This window comes from Trichosurus vulpecula, chromosome 5, assembly GCF_011100635.1.
Source record: "Trichosurus vulpecula isolate mTriVul1 chromosome 5, mTriVul1.pri, whole genome shotgun sequence".
Lineage (NCBI taxonomy): Eukaryota > Metazoa > Chordata > Mammalia > Diprotodontia > Phalangeridae > Trichosurus > Trichosurus vulpecula.
In genome coordinates this window covers 308,344,432-308,360,702 of record NC_050577.1, presented here as the reverse complement: position 1 = coordinate 308,360,702, position 16,271 = coordinate 308,344,432, and the positions used below count along the sequence as shown (strand labels likewise).

At 56.8% G+C, this 16,271-nt stretch overlaps 1 protein-coding gene across 5 annotated transcripts in view; it reads left to right on the top strand.

Annotated features, from left to right (window-relative positions):
* Positions 1 to 8,170, top strand: part of GRAMD4 (GRAM domain containing 4) — an 87,976-nt gene extending 79,806 nt beyond the window's left edge. For all 5 annotated transcript variants that reach the window (XM_036760854.1, XM_036760857.1, XM_036760852.1 and 2 more), the window contains exons 15-19: positions 250 to 397; positions 1,061 to 1,154; positions 2,658 to 2,742; positions 3,636 to 3,704; positions 4,883 to 8,170. In XM_036760854.1, coding sequence (XP_036616749.1) covers positions 250 to 397; positions 1,061 to 1,154; positions 2,658 to 2,742; positions 3,636 to 3,704; positions 4,883 to 4,987 — 501 coding nt within the window. In that variant the 3' untranslated portion in view covers positions 4,988 to 8,170. The remainder of the gene's footprint in view (positions 1 to 249; positions 398 to 1,060; positions 1,155 to 2,657; positions 2,743 to 3,635; positions 3,705 to 4,882) is intronic.
* The last annotated feature ends 8,101 nt before the right edge of the window (positions 8,171 to 16,271 follow it).

Here is a 16,271-nt window from a genome sequence, read left to right as displayed (position 1 = left end):
GATCTTGGGAAGCGGCCAGCCCCTTGGGGGCAGATGCCTATGGCCTTCTTCCAGGCCAGTGCCTGGCACAGGCAGAGCTTCCATCGCTGGCCATCCTGGTGGCCTTTTGGGCCCCATGTGAGCACAGCCTTTGAGACTCTGGGGTCCCCTCCGGAAGAGCCTTGTGGGCAGAAGCATGCAGTGGGAGAGAGGCTGTGACCGGGGGAGTGACTGTCTCACTGATGGAGTGCCCGCCTGCCTCCTTTACAGCTCCAGACCACGTCCTCCAGGAGCTACGTGGGTGCCAGCACTCCAGCTGGTGTGAGCAGAGATGAAGACACTGGGCGCTTTCATGGCACTAAAAAGGGAAACTTCCATGAAATCTTTAACTTGACAGAAAACGAGCGGCCACTGGCAGGTACTTCCCTCTTTGTCATTCATCTTCCGAAAGAACAGTTTGGGCATCAGTGGGTGCAGACATGGCTAGACAGGGCCCTTCCAGGGAGGAGGCCAGTGCAGGGAGGAGGCCAGGGCGGGGAGGAGGCCAGGGCGGGGAGGAGGCCAGGGTGGGGAGGAGGCCAGGGTGGAGAGGAGGCCAGGGTGGGGAGGAGGCCAGTGCGGGGAGGAGGCCAGGGTGGGGAGGAGGCCAGTGCGGGGAGGAGGCCAGTCCAGAAGGAGGCCTGTCTGGGGACTTAGCTGTGCCACAGAGGCCAAGGGCCCCTCCTACACAAGTATCTCCATCCCCCCAACACTGCAGGTGCCCACGTTTGCACCCTCCCTCTGTGCCCATGAGGCCCTTAGCGGTAACCGCACAGCCATGGCCTGGTCTCAGGGCTCCACTCCCAAGGCGCCCTAACGACTCTAGGGGGCAGAAGGAGGACTCAGAGTGATCTAGTCCAATGTCCTCATTGGGCCAATGAGGAAACTGAGGCCAGAGAGGAAATACGAATTCTGCCTCATCTTAAAGTGGAGCCAGAGCGGCTCTTCCTTGAGGCTCCCAAGGGCAGGGATCTTCCCGGCACTAAGTAGGGTGCTTGGCACATAGTAGGGGCCTAATGAATGGGCTCTGTTTCCTGGTCAGTGTGTGAGAATGGCTGGCGATGCTGCCTGATCAACAGAGATCGGAAGATGCCAACAGACTACATCCGGAATGGGGTCCTCTACGTGACAGAGAAGTGAGTAGCCCTGTTCAGCCACCTCTGGGAAGCTCCCCTGGGCATAGCCTGGCCCAGGCAGCAGGGTACCGCCATGGCCCTGGGCACAGGCATCTCCGTATCCTCATGCCCTCGGCCATGGGTCTGATGCACATGCCTGCTGTGAAAACGTGAGGCTGGGCACCGGGCTGGTGCCAGCCTTGCTCTGCCAGCCCCTGGGGGTGAGGCCTCCCCAGAGAGCTGGCTGATGTACCGCGTGACGTGGGCAGACCATGGCGCGGACAGGGAGGGATGGAGAAGGTGGCCTTTGAGCCTGATGTTCCCGGTCAGTTGGGATCTCTGGCAGAGGAGACACATGGCAGCGTGTCAGCATTGGAGCAGGGAGAGCCAGGGTGCTGCTGGAGACGGCCGAGGCGGCATGGGCACAGTGCAGACGGCTCCCCCCACCATGCATGTGCACCCCCCCACCCAGCCCAGCTTCCCTGCCCCTGCTGAGTGGGCATGGGGAGAGCACGGAATGGGCTTGGGGGAAGGACCACAGAGCAAGGACTGGCCCAGCTGGGGCTGCCAGCCTATGCTCACTCGCTTGGGTGGGTTGCCAGCCATGCAGCCTCTGGTGTTTCTGAGATGGGGACCCAAGGGCTGGAGGTTTGAGGCAAGAGGAGACTCCTTTCTTTGGGCGCCTTTGTTGTGCCAATCCCTGGGGGAGGGACTGAGGAGGGCATGGTCCTAGGCTCCACTCAAGCCCATGAGGTCAGCGGGCCAGGGAGCCAAGCCCAGGACCCCCCCTGCCCCAGGCACTTCTCAGAAGCAGGGTTTGCAAAGGCTGGCGCAGGAAGCCAGGTGTGGGGAGGCAGAGCGTGTGAAACCTCTCAGATGCTCCCCTGGCCCAGGCTAAGCCCCCTGCCCAGAGCGGGCACAAGGTCTGTCACCTCACTGTGTAGGCTTAGAGCCAGAGGCCCAGGGTCCCAGGGAATGAGCAAAGGGAAGCGGAGTGATAATGAATCTTCTCTCCATAGAGCTGCAGGTCTTACCGAGCCCTCACCACCACCCTGGGGGCAGCGCTCTTACGATCCCCCGTTTAACAGATAAGGAAATGGAGGCAGACAGAGGTTAATTGACTCAGCCAGGGTCAGACAGCTAGTGAATGTCTTCAGTGGTCTTTGAACCCAGGTCTTCTGACTATAGAGCTGAAGCAGGCATCATTAGCCCCATTTCACAGATGAGAAAATCGAGTCTCAGAGAGGGAAAGAGCCAGGCCCAAGGTCACAGAGCTAGGATTTCTGGCTGCTCGTGAGCCCTGGAAGGAGAAAACAAAAACACCCATGGCAGTAGGGTCTGGACCTTTCTAGGATGAGGGGAATCCAAGGGGGCTTCCAGGAAGAGGCTGCGAGTCTGAGGGGACAAGGTAGAGGCCAACATGAGGAAGCTGTGCGGGGGAAGGAACTTGGCCCCACTCAGAGTGGAGGAGCTTCTACTCCCCATCTTCCGGGGGTCTCCTCTACCTTCCTTCTTCCCTTTCAGTTATTTATGCTTTGAGAGCTCCAAGTCTGGCTCCTCCAAGAGGAACAAGGTCATCAAGCTAATGGACATCACAGATATTCAAAAGGTCTGTCCATCTGTCCTTGGGGTTTCTCTGTGGGCATTGGGGGCCAGGCCAAGGCTTGGCCATTGGCAGGAGGTCTCCTTCTGCTGTGAGGCTGTGAGGAGGAAGGCAGGGGTGGCAGTGGGGAGGATGCCCCATGCTTGGCTGGGGGGGAGGATCATAGTCATTCTCTCTTTCTCCCATGCCCCACCCAGCCCTTGGGGGGCTGGCTCTTCACCCACCTGCTCTCCTGAAATGGCTTTCAAAAGCTCGCTGAGAAGGTGGAAGCTGTTTGTCATGAGGGTGTCCCCCCAACCTCTAGTGTCCTCCTTCCCCATCTGGGGCTCCTTCCCCACAACCGGCAGCCCACCATCCTCTCCAATGACTGGCCTTCATCTCTGCTCCCTTTTCTTTCCCCGTCCTCTGTCCTCACTGCCTCAGTTTCCCCTCTCACTTCTTTCTTAGCTCTTTGCACCCCGGCTTCTGCCCCCATTGCTCATTCAGCTCCTCTCCTTCAGAATGATGCTCGGCCTCCCTGCGGCTCGTCTTCCATCCTCCAGGCCCCATCTCAGTCTGCTTTGCTGAGTGCTCCCCCATGTCACATGCTCCGCTTCTCTGGGTGCTTCCTGGCCCTATCCACAGCCCCCTGCTCTCCCTATGTGCTCTCTCTCGGGGACACCTCCAAGCTCCCAAGGGCCAGCTTCCCACGGCGATGCAGGCACCTTTCAGCCCTGAGCTCTCCCCCTGGGCACCCCATTGCCCAGTGCCTTTCTGGCCCTCCACCTGGACATATCCAAGGCCCCCTCTAACATCCCCATCTCTGCTGTTCCTGCCCCTGAGGAGCTTCTCCTGTGATGTCAGCGCACAAGCCTGTGTATCTGGGTGCAGCCCCTCATGAGACGCTCTGTGTCTTACAGTACAAAGTCCTCTCTGTCCTCCCGGGATCGGGCATGGGGATTGCAGTATCGACGCCATCCACCCAGAAGGTGAGGACCCGGCCTGGGCAGCTGTGATGATGGCCCCTTCTCCTTCTTGGGTTCTGGATTCCTTGGATTAGAAAGGGCCCTTCTAATCACCATTTCTGTCACAATCCAGAAGCTTAAGCTCCCATGACCCAGCAGACTCAGGCTCAGGAAAGAGAATTTGATAAGCCCTCCAAGTTCCTCAGATGGTAGACTCCTAGAGCAGCAGGGCTCTGAGGGAACCTAGAACAGGGAATGTGAGAGCTGGGAGGGGCCTTAGAACAGGGGATGTCAGGGTTGGGAGGGAGCTTAGAACAGGGGATGTCAGGGCTGGGAGGGAACCTAGAACAACAGATGTCAGGGCTGGAGGGGCCTTAGGACAGGGGATGTCAGGGCTGGGAGGGAACCTAGAACAACAGATGTCAGGGCTGGAGGGGCCTTAGGACAGGGGATGTCAGGGCTGGGAGGGAACCTAGAACAACAGATGTCAGGGCTGGGAGGGGCCTTAGGACAGGGGATGTCAGAGCTGGGAGGGGCCTGAGAACGAGGAGCTCAGAAATAGACCAGAGGAGCTGAGACCCTTCCTAACTGGATGACCCTGGCTAGGTCACTTCACCTTCCTCTCCCTCTGTTTTATCTGTGAAATGGGGATAACCTCAACATCCCCCCAGGGTTGTCGTGAGGATCCAGTGAGGTCCCATTTGGGAAGTGCTTTGCACAGTCCAGGGCACCGTGGGAACACTCGCCATAGTTATTAGCAGCTAGGCTACGTCGTTGCCAGAGGATGGCCAGCAGCCTCCTGGTCCAGGCCCTTCCTTTGTACTGAGGAGGAGCCCCCGAGGCCCTGAGTCTGTGAGAGAGGCAGGACCAGGCCCAGCCCTCCTGACTCCCAGCCAGCGCCCAGGGTCTCTGAGACCTGCTTCCCACAGCTGACAATGGAGTGCTCGCTCCAAGGCCTCTGAGGAGCATTTGAATGAGAACGGCCCAGCTGGGCCAAGACGGGGGAGACCTCGGAAAGCGGGTTTTCCTCTTGCTCTTCTATTCTCCCAGGCTCAGGGTGGGATGGTGGGGAGGGGGGCAGGGGCCGGGTGGAGCCTGGCTTAGGACAGATCTAGGCCTGGGCCTCCCAGCATGATGGAGACATTTCCCCTCTGGCTGGGGGCTGGTGGCCACTTGTTCTGACTGGTTGCTTTTCTTGCCAGCCTCTTGTGTTTGGTGCCATGGTCCACAGGGATGAAGCGTTCGAGACCATCTTCAGCCAGTACGTGAAGATCACGTCAGCAGCAGCGTCCAGCAGTGACAGCTAGTAGTGACCCCCGGGCCGCCGGGACCTTCTCTCTTTTCTAAACGACTCTGGCAGTGAAAACAATCGGTCATCTCATGATCTCCTTGGCAATAACACACCTGGTCCCGTGGGTTGGGTTCCACATCCCAACCCTCTTTCCTCTAGGCCTCCATGTTTGCTGCGGTGATTCTTTGAGAGGCAGTGAAGGCACGTTGGCCACACCCTTGGACAGTGAACACTCTTCATGTTTACTCATGGGATGTGAAAAGGCAGGGAGGTCCCTGGTGGCCCACTCGGGGTGGATGGGGCAAGGGGGTCGCCGGTGCCCGCTCGGGATGAATGGGACAGGAAAGTTGCCAGCGCCCACTTGGGATGAACAGAGCAGGAAGGTCGCCGGCGCCCACTCAGGATGAATGGGGCATGTTGTCTCAGTCACCGCACGTGGCTCCATCAGGTCCCACTTGCACAGAGCAGCTGGAGGCCTGATGGCCCGGTCCTCTGCTCGCCTTGGCTGGCTCCCGGCCCATGGGGCCCTCAGGAGCTGGTGTCTGTGATGCTGAAAGGCCCCTTCCACTGGTTCAGGGCATAACCATGGAATACAGATCCTTTTTGGTTCTCCTTCACTGAGGTCGATGGAGGAGAAGATGTGGGTGAGGGATGAGTCTGAAATGCCACTTGAGGGTCTCCTCCCACTCCTTGGCTTTGGGGTTACGTGTGGATCCGGTCCAGGAGACACAGAAGCATTTCCTCCTGACTTAGTTGCAGCTGCTGCCTCCTTCTGTGCTGGGGTGCCTTGAAGGGGCATTTCGTGGAAGGCCCTGCAGGGGTGTGACCCCTGAAAAGCGCCCCCTTCTCTGGCCTCTCCTTGCTTCCCCCTCCCCCTTACCCCAGCTCCATGTTGGCCTTCTCTTCAGTGCCTGTGCTGGGGCTCGCCCCAGGAAGCCTGGCTTGAGGGCTGGGCCGATGGAATTTGCCCAAGTCAGGACTGGGAATCGTCCCAGTGCCCCAGCCCACCTCTGTCAGCCCCCATCAGAAGATGCCACAGAGGGGCGGAGGGGCCTTCTGGGCTCCTTGGTTCCTATGGCAACACTGAAAGTGCTGGGTAGTTAGTATAGGGTAGTTAAAATTAGTCTGACAACAGCTTGATCAGCAAGCTGGGGTGGCCGAGCTCTTCGGGGTTCTCTAGACACACTCACTGGCAAACCCATCATGCCAGTCCATGCCCCCAGGGCACACCTGCTTTTGGAGTGTGGTGGCATTGGGCAGAGCCCTCTCACTTTGACAGTGTTCCTAGGTCATGTTTGCAGTGTTTGACTAGTATGTGATTAGGCCCAGGGACCCGATAGAGCCGGCGTCCCCTTGACCTGCCCCCCCACCTCCTCTTGGTCCCTCTTCCCCATGCACATTCAAGTGCTGTGTTTGTCCACACAGCACAAGAAAGTAGGGGTGGAGAGAAGCTCAGAGGACCAGGACACACCTTTAGTCGGTGAAGACCTCGGCCAAGAGTTGGGTCTGGCTGGTGGGAAGCTTCTCCCTCGGTAGGAGCAGTCCTGGCCAGTGTGAATGGTTTAGAACACAAGGACGTGAGCCAGTGTGCTCCGGGCGAGGAGGATGCATGAAACGTTGCTCTGAAGTCGCCTTCTTGGCCTTCCACGTCAGGGGGAGTCTCAGGAAGCAGCGACAGACCAAGAAACACGCCACCTTCACGTCCCACCAAGGCTCCGGCCCCAACCCCAGCCCATCCAGCTCGCCCTGGGTCCCCTGGATGTTTGTGAGAGTTGTCTTTTGAAGAAACAGATTCTATTTTTTACAGAGAGCAAGCTGCTTTTTCTTATTTTTGTATCATTTTCAGATGGCATTTTTATCTTTGCTCTGATCAGCATTTGCTGGTTTGGAGAAGGAATCGGAAAGCAGCCCTCCTTACCTCCCTTTCCCAGCCCCACTGATCCTCTGTGGTGTTGCCATCTCCTCTGGGGATTCGGAAAGGGAAAGAAGCTTTGAGTCTGGTTCATTTTGCACCCAGAGCCAGCCCAGGTGGTACGGGGCACCTGGGCTCCCCCAGGCTTGGCTGGTTACTGGATTAGGGGAACAAGCACTCGTCCACAGAACAGGGCTCCTTGGCACTGCCCGATGATGTGCCAGCCAGAAACGCCCACGACCACTAGTGACCGGTGACCTAGACTTACCCACAGTCCATCAGCACCGGGGGCTGGATTTCTTAGGGGCCTCACCACAGCTGGCACTCATTCCTCTGGTCTTCTTTTTCAAAGGCCTCCCCATCCTTGGGGCTAAGAATCCCAGTTGTGCTTCTCGCTGGCCTTAGGACCTGCGGTGAATCCCTTGTCTTCTCTCGATGCTCTTCTGGCCTCAACCTGACCCTCGCTGCAAAGACGTGCCTGGAAGCAGAAGGACTTCAGATGTTGGGGGGGGGGGTTCCTGTGGCTAAGACACCAGCACGTGACCACTCCAGATCTTTTCCTGCTGGCTTTGGTAGGGTATTGTCAGGAAATAGTGGGGGACCTCAGGCCCCAACAGCCAGAGACGGACGTGACCATTGGCTGTGGTATTTGCTGCTGTCCAACCTCATAAAGCCCAGGCCTGGTGGGGCCGGCTGCTGAGACATTCCCGGCAGCGTTGGATTCTGCTTCTTTAAGAGAAGTGGGGTGGTTGAGTTGGAATTCCTTCTAAGGAGCAAGGGAGATGAAAACTGACCACGCTGATGCCCGGTGGATTGGCTTTGATATTCAATGCCCATGAAGCTGCGGTCTCTTCCCTCCTCTTCTGTTTCTGCCCCGCTGGGAGGGGAGCCATTTGCCTCTCCAGGGCCCCGGCCGCACAATTAGCCAGCAGCCAAACCTACTGTCCACGTCCGTGAAGACCATGAGCAAAAGATGAGGCATGGACTCCTCCTGGCATCTCATCGCTCTTGCCGACTCGGTGAGCCGGGGCAGGCGCCTGGTGTCTGTGGCTCATCCCTGAGGCCGAGTCGGCCGCTCACGTTTCACAGCTGAAGTCGGAGTCGATTCTGAACCTGTAAATAATCGTTCCTGAAGTCGCTTTGTTCAACGAAGCAATTGTATGAAGAACTGATGGAAACGAAATTGCCCTGTGACATTTTTTAAGAAAACCTTGTTTGTTTAAAGAAAAAGTCTTGTATAAATTATAATTTTTATTTAAATAAACTTAAAATGCTTTGTGCTAACAAGCCCGGCCCAAAGCTTTCATTGTGCTGCTATATGGGGTGACGCAGCTCCCTCCAGTGGGCAGTATCGGCAAGGCCAGAGTCTCTTGGCACATGATGCTCCCTTGGTGCAAAGAGTGGGAATGACTGATTTGCATTTGTATCTGCTCAGTCTTCCCAAGGTGGGGAGCAGTTCAGGCTCACAGAAGCACCGATGCGCAGAGCCAGGGACCCAACCAAGGGGCTCTTCCAAACCCCTATCTCTTCCCTTCCACCACAGCAGATCCTTCCATGGGTGGACAGACCCTCACTCTAAGACATCTTGGTGCCCCCGCAATACTCCTAGGGAGCTCCTTGAGGCCAAACACAGGACTTTGGAGCCCGAACCTGGGCCTATGTCCCTTCTCTGACATGTGGCATCTGGGTGGCTTTGGGAGAGTCCCTCATCTTTGGATGGAGGGATTTGGAATAGATGGCGTTCTAATCTCCCAAACCAGGCCTGGTTCTAGAGTCTAATCAGAGACTCTCCCCCTCCCTCCCCAGAATAGGCATTCCCAGCTCCTTCGACCCACCCTCATATGGCATGATCTCAAAGCCCTTAACCTCCTAATTGTCCCCTGCTGGGCAATGTCACTGGAGCCCAGTCAGTCAAGAAGCATTTATTAATAACTGGGGATGCCGTGTGTGTGTGTGTGTGTGTGTGTGTGTGTGTGTGTGTGTGTGTGTGTGGACAACATGCAAACAACTGTGTACAAGCGAGCGACAGGATAAACAGGAAATAATCCAGCCAGGGGAGGCTGTGGCACTAAGGAGGGTCGGGAAGGGCTTCATGGGGAGGATGGGACTTTAGAGGGGAGCCAGGACGTCATGAGATGAAGAGGAGGAGGGATTCTAGGCATGGGGACCGTCAGAGAAGATTGTCAGGGCCAGGAGATGGAGTGTTGGGTGCCAGCGGCAGCTGGGAGACCAGTGTCCCTGCTCCCAAGCTATGTGGGGGGTGAGAAGAGGTGAGCAGCGTGGCTGGGCTGCCAGGCTCAGAAGGGCTTTGAGCCCCAGACGGGATTGCATCTTTAGTGATCTTGGAGAGACAGAGCCTTTGGAGTTTCAGCCTAGCTGAAAGGGGCATCGGGAAACACCTGGTCTCAACAATTCAGGAGGAGGCACAGGCACAGACGCAGTGAGGGGGACAACTGGACAAATGCCCCCGAAATCAGAGGACCTGGGTTCACATCCTTCTCTGATGCTTGCTCCCACCTGTGTGACCTTGGCCAAGGCCCAGGACCTGTTTTCTTGTCTAAAAGGAGAGGGTTGGACAGGGTGGAGTCTAGGGGTCCTTCTGGCACAGCAAGTTAGGAGCCCAGCCAGTCCCAGGGCCCGGTCTGCTGTTTCCCAGGCCTGTCCTGCTAACCCTGCCCTGGCCACCTCCATGCATCTTGCCCCTGGAGAGCCATGGTGAAGGCACAGTCCTGGGCACTGCCCTGGCTGTGTTAGGAGGAGGTAAATGCTTGTCACTGCCCTCCACTGAGTGCCCACACTGGCCTGGGTAGCACCCCCACCCCAAAACCTCAGAACGGGATCCCTTCAATGCCCCAACCTTCCCAGAGACTGCCCGGCCCTGTGCCCGAGTCTGGGCTGCCCCATGTTGTGGTGGCAAACAGCAAAAGCCGTTAGAGGGCAGAGAGGCCTCTGACCCCCCTGGGAAGGTGTGACTCGGGCTGCTGCCACCTCTGCCCTTGGGCAGTCTTGAAGTAGAGAGGCAGGTGAGCTGCCAGCAGGGTTCCAAGTGATTCAGCAAACATTAAGCACCCACTGTGTCCTCAGTTACAAAGACAAGGAAGTGTCTATTGTTTTGAAGGCAGCCCCTGCCCTCAAGGAGCTTTCCAGTCTAATAGAGAAGATACGAGGGCACACCACAAGAGGAATCGCCACAAGACGGAAGAGGTGGGGAGAAGGAAGGAGAGGGCCAGGCAGTGCTCTAGGCAGATTGGGGGAGGCAGCCTATCCCCTCCTGGGGGAGCGGATGGATGTAGGTGTTGGTACCTGAGCAGGCCCGGGGAGGAGGGGAGGGCCAGGGACACACAAAATGTGCCAGAGAAGAGCAACAGAAGATGCTGGGAGATCGGGGGTGAACGTTGTTACCAACCAGGGAAATCATGGAAGGCTTCATGGGAGAGGTAACCTTAGAGACAAAAATAATAGCCAGGACTCATCTGGTGCTTACTATGTGCCGGGCCTTTTACAACAACCTCGTCTGATCCTCACAACAACCAACCCTGGGAAGGAGGGCCTTCTATTGTCCCCATTCTACAGACGAGGAAACTGGGGCAAGCAGCGGTTAAGTGACATGGCCAGGGCCACACAACCGGTGTGTGTCGGGCCAGATTTGAACCCAGGTTTTTTTGACTCTGGGCCCCTCCATCCAGTGTACCACCGACAGTTGGGAATCTCCCCAGGCCCTTAGCTAAGGGTTCTGGAGCCTTGAGGCCAATCACTTTACAAGGTTTCTAATGACTTCCAGTTGAGAGGGGCTGGACCGAGGCTCAGGGAAAACCAGTCAACAAGCATTTAAGGCTCTAGAGCCGGGTCCCCTGCCTCCAGACCCTCCTCTCCCCCCACTGCCCTGGGCTGCCCCAGGCCCGGCCACCATGGTGCCAGCCGGTGCCAGGGCTGGGGAGGCCGGGGCTGAGCCAACCTGGGGTTTGGTACTTCCGCTGCCTTGAATCAGGCCTCCCAGGGGGGCTGCCAGGCTGGGGGCTGGCTTGTGTCGTAAGGGTGATGGGCCTGCTCTGCTACCATGTTTCTGCTGTCCATGGCCTGGCCAGACCCTGCAGACAGAGGATTGATTTGTTCGTTTCTTGACCTCACATTTTCAGAAAGATGGCAATAAGACAAAATGCCTGCAGAGGAGGGGGACCCAAGACAAAGTCATATAGACAAGCACGCATGGAGCACCTACTATGTGCCAGGCACTGTGCTAAGCCCTGAGGATGCTTGAGGCCAAAGAGAAGCCCTCCCTGCCCTCGGGAAGCTCCCAGGATCTGCTGAGGGAGAGAAGAGTTGGGGGGCCATGGTGTAGTCTCCAAAGGGACCAGACCATGGGGCTCCACTTGGCCCCAAGGGCAGAGCTGGGGGGGGTGGGAGGTGCAGGTAGGAGGTGGGATAGGCTCAGAGCTCAGGGTGGCTGGAGGTTGGGAATGAGAGACCCAAAGGTGTGACCTTGAGGATCAGGGGCTAAGGAAGCTAGATGGCCATTGGGCCACCACCCTGTGACAGACAGGACAGGCAAGACCCAGCCCTTAAATCCTGGTCACTTCACCCGAGTCCATTTCCTCTTCTGTAGAGTGTCAGAGCTACAAGACGTGGGCAGAGGCCACTGTAAAGTGAGAGTGCAGGCCCGATGAGGGAGCTCCCTTCCACTTGGGAAGACGGGCCAAGGCTGGGGAGAATCGCAGGGGCTGTCAGCAAGGGTCCACCCGCCTTCCCAGCAGCAGTCCTGGGTGCTCAGGGACCTTCCCTTGGTTCCGGGGGCTTCCCATTCTAGGCCTCCCTGAGGAGGAAGGCCATGGAGGGGCTGCAGAGGAGGCCCAGGAATCAGGAAGCCCCAGCTGTTCTCAATTGCCAAATGACAAATGATGTTTGCTCGTGGGGGCAGCTAATGAGGTGGCACCGGAAGCCCATCACTCAGCTCTCAATCAGTTTTTAGATAACTGCCGTGCTCTGTACATCACTTGGAAGCCGGGAGGATGGTGGTGTTTGCTTGGTGCTGGGACTTCATCAGTGGGGGCTCACAATCTGCCCTGGAGGCCGGGCCCATGCAAGGAGCCACTCTGGAGTCCAGACACCAGACAGCCAACCCCTCGCCCAGCTATGGCTTGTCTGGGCTGTGGCACTGCCGGAGAGCCCAGGAGTGACCAGGGTCCTCTGGGTGCCCAGCAGATGGCCAACCTTTCACCTGGCTATGGCCTGTCTGGGCTGGGATGCCGCCAGAGAGCCCAGGAGTGGCCGAGGTCCTCTGGGTGCCCAAGGAGGAGGCAGGGCAGCCAGCCAGGGAGCTTTCTAGCCCTGCTTTAATGATAGGAAGACTCCATGTGTAAACAATCACAATTCTTGCTGGAATGAAGTGAGGCAGTTGAGGCAAGTCTGACTATTAATGAAAGGTGGTTTACTTCGTCTTAGTGGGAGAAGGTTATTCAGAGCAGGTAAAGAATAATGAAGGACAGAGCATTTATGAGGCACCCACTGTGTGCCAGGCACTGGGGATTCCAGAAAGGTAAAGCTGTTCTCTGCCCTCAAGGGGCTCACCATCTAAGGGCAAGACTCCAGGCAAACACCTATGGACTCACCAGCAGCTGGGGAGGGGCTGGCACGGAGCTGACCAGCCCAGAGGGAGAGCCCCAAGGGGCTCCCTTGTCCTACCTCTGTACCTGGGCCAGGATGCTGTGAGCACAGCTGAGCCTCTGCTGTCCTGAGCCGGGTTAGGCTGAAGGAGGTTCCATCCCCTTGCCAGCCTGGCCAGAGTGGGCCAGGGTCTTAGGCTCTACAGCCCCCTCTGGGACTACCTGACTCGTGTGTGGACTCAAAGGACTCCCAGGACTGCTCCTTCTAACAACTCGGAGCTGGGGACTTGAACTGTTTGTTGTCTGGAAGGCTGGACCCAGGCGTTGTGGGAAGACTCAGAGACACAAGCCAGAAGAGACCTCAGAGACATCTTTGAGTCAACAGAGTGTAGAGAAAGACCTGAGTGAGAATCTTTCCTCAGATACTAGCCGAATGCCCTGGGCAAATCCCCACCTCTGGGGCTGGACTCCATGGCCTCACAGCTCAATGGGGAGGGAAGGGGAAGCCGAGCAGAGCTGCCTGAGCCTCATGAGGATTGGATTAGGGTTCCAGAGCAGGAGGATTGGTTGGTCCTCACCAGTCAGGGCAGTGGGAGCACAGCCCCAGGGACAGCCTTTGCAGCCCAATTAAAGCCAGGCTACCCTGACCAGGAACTGAAGCTTAGATGTGTCTGAGCCTGCGAAATAGTGTTAAAGCTTGGCCTCCCTCCCCTCTGCCCACCAAGACTGCCCTGTGAGCCTCCCGGGATGAGTTCTCTGAATGCTCAGAGCCTCCGCATGGGCCTCCAGCCTGCCTCCTCCAGGAAATCTTCCCTGAGTTTCCCTCTCTGGGTCTCCTAAGGGACCAGGCCCTGAAGGATGGAGCTCCCTGTCCCGGGTGAAACTTTGTCATGAGAGCCTGGACCCTCAGAGACTTCTGGGATTTGGAGTTTGCATGGTTTAGGTCTGGGTCGGGGCTAAAAAGCCCAGGAAAAGAGAGAAGAGGTAGATCCAGGTCAGCCGCAGCAGGTCCCCCAGCCACTGACAGAGCAAAGCTGGTCGCAGGCACTGAGCAGCTCCTGCTTCAAACCCTGACCAGCCTCCAGGGAGTCTGGAGAGGGAGAGGATGGCAGGTGTGAGACATGGGAGGGGTGGAAGGGCTGGTGGTCCCAGGCCCTTCCCCCTTGGGCAGCACAATGCCCCAAGCACCCAGGCTGGGGCAAAGACTGTGCCAGAGTGCCCGGGGATGGAAAGGGCTGTTTCTGTGGGGTTTTCCAAACATGAAAGTGGCATGTTTGCTATCATTATTGCTACGTGGTCTCGTGCATCCTTCCTTCCTCCTTTCCTTCCTCCCTTCCTTCCTTCCTTCCTCTTTTCCTTCCTTCCTTCCTTCCTCCTTTCCTTCCTTCCTTCCTTCCTTCCTTCCTTCCTTCCTTCCTTCCTTCCTTCCTCCTTTCCTTCCTTCCTTCCTTCCTTCCTTCCTTCCTTCCTTCTTCCTTCCTTCCTTCCTTCCTTCCTTTCTTCTTTCCTTCCTTCCCTTCTTTTTGCCTTCCTTCCTCCTTTCCTTCCTCCCTTCCTCCTTTCCTTCCTCCCTTCCTTCCTTCCTTCCTTCCTTCCTTCCTCTTTCCTTCCTTCCTTCCTTCCTTCCTTCCTTCCTTCCTTCCTTCCTTCCTTCCTTCCTTCCTCCTTTCCTTCCTCCTTCCTTCCTCTTTCCTTCCTCCTTCCTTCCTTCTTCCTTCCTTCCTTCCTTCCCTCCTTCCTCCTTCCTTCCTTCCTCCTTTCCTTCCTTCCTTCCTCCCTTCCTTCCTTCCTTCCTACCTTCCTTCCTTCCTTCCTTCCTTCCTTCCTTCCTTCCTTCCTTCCTTCCTTCCTTCCTTCCTCCTTTCCTTCCTTCCTTCCTTTCTTCCTTCCTCCTTTCCTTCCTTCCTTCCTCCCTTCCTTCCTCCCTCCCTCCCTTCCTTCCTTTCTTTTTGTCTTTCTTTCTCTCTTTCTTTCTCTCTTTCTTTCTTTCTTTCTTTCTTCCTTCCTCCCTCCCTTCCTTCCTTCCTTCCTTCCTTTTTAGACAGAAATAACCTGAGGACAAGTTGCTGTTATGCTCTTTCTCTTTTACTATTTTTACGTTTAATGTGGATTATTACACAAATCGACAGCCTGTGGTTGACTCCACTGCGAGTGTCCTCACATCTCTTTGTGGGAGGAATGAGGGTGACAGCCAGCAGAGAAGGCAGCAAGCCCAGCCCCAGGCCAGTGGCATGACTCTTCTTCCTTTCTCTCTCCTCTTCTGCCTCTGTCCCTCTGTCTCTCCTCTATCACATCTCCCTTCCGTCTCTGTCCCTCACCTCCAGGGTCTCTGTCTCTCCTCTATCATCTCTCCCTTCCATCTCTGGCCCCCACCTGTGGGGTCTCTGTCTCTCCTCTATCACATCTCTCCCCTCCATCTCTGGCCCCCACCTGTGGGGTCTCTGTCTCTCCTCTATCATATCTCCCTTCCATCTCTGGCCCCCACCTCTGGGGTTTCTGTCTCTCCTCTATCATATCTCCCTTCCATCTCTGGCCCCCACCTCCGGGGTTTCTGTCTCTCCTCTATCATCTCTCCCCTCCATCTCTGGTCCCCACCTCCGGGGTCTCTGTCTCTCTTCTATCATCTCTCCCCTCCGTCTCTGTCCCCCACCTCCGGGGTCTCTGTCTCTCCTCTATCATCTCTCCCCTCCGTCTCTGTCCCCCACCTGCAGGGTCTCTGTCTCTCCTCTATCATCTCTCCCCTCCGTCTCTGTCCCCCACCTGCGGGGTCTCTGTCTCTCCTCTATCATCTCTCCCCTCCGTCTCTGTCCCCCACCTCTGGGGTCTCTGTCTCTCCTCCATCATATCTCCCTTCCATCTCTGGCCCCCACCTGCGGGGTCTCTGTCTCTCTCTCACTGGGAGCACAACCATAAGTCGCTCTGAGGTTTCATGACTACCACTCCTAAGGGCAGAATTAATAGACAGCCAGGCCTTTCTTTACTCTCGCCCATCAGATGAGGAACCCAACCCGGTAGCACTGAGAGCAGCCTGGTGTTACCTGTGGGTCAGAGGTCTTGAGGCGGAGTCTCAGGCAGGGGTCAGATGACCACCTGCATCTCCGCCCCCCCCAGCAGGGCTGCCGCCTCTGCCTCCTCCCACCATCTGTCAGACTGCCAGGTCTCCAGGCTAGCCTTTCCTGCCGTGAGGAGGACTAGTTGTCACCGGAGACTTAGTCCTGTCATGGCTCAGTCCCAGACTTGCATGTACTTCATCTGTCAGGGTCTCAGACAAGGATAATGACCATAGGATGGTCAGATTTGGACTCGGAAGGGACCCTGGAGAACCTCAAACTCTTCTCTTTAGTATCAACAGCCGAGTCTCAAGCACATCCAAGCAATCTGTCGTCATGTGCCCTGAGTCCTCCCCTCCGTCACGCTTGTCTTTCCAACATGGCTAGCCTCTGTTGTCCTCCTGGTCCCTCGCCCTCCCCCGTGTTGTTTCATATGCATCTTCTCAGGCTTCTCGTGCAGCCCCAGGCTTGGCGTTCCAGCACATTCGCTCCCCAATGGGCAAGCACCCCCTCATCTAACAGTTTTTTGTCACCACAAAAAGAGCCGCTATTGATATTTCTGTCCCTATGGATCCTTTTCCTCTTCCTTCGACTGGAGTCGACTCCTTCATTTTGTATGTGGATAAAGTGAGAGTCCCAGAAGGAAATGACCTTCTCAAGGTCACACAACGACCCGGGGATTCTGGCTCCCAATCCAGGACATTTTCACGTCGCCCGCCTCCTTCTCCTAGCTAGGAT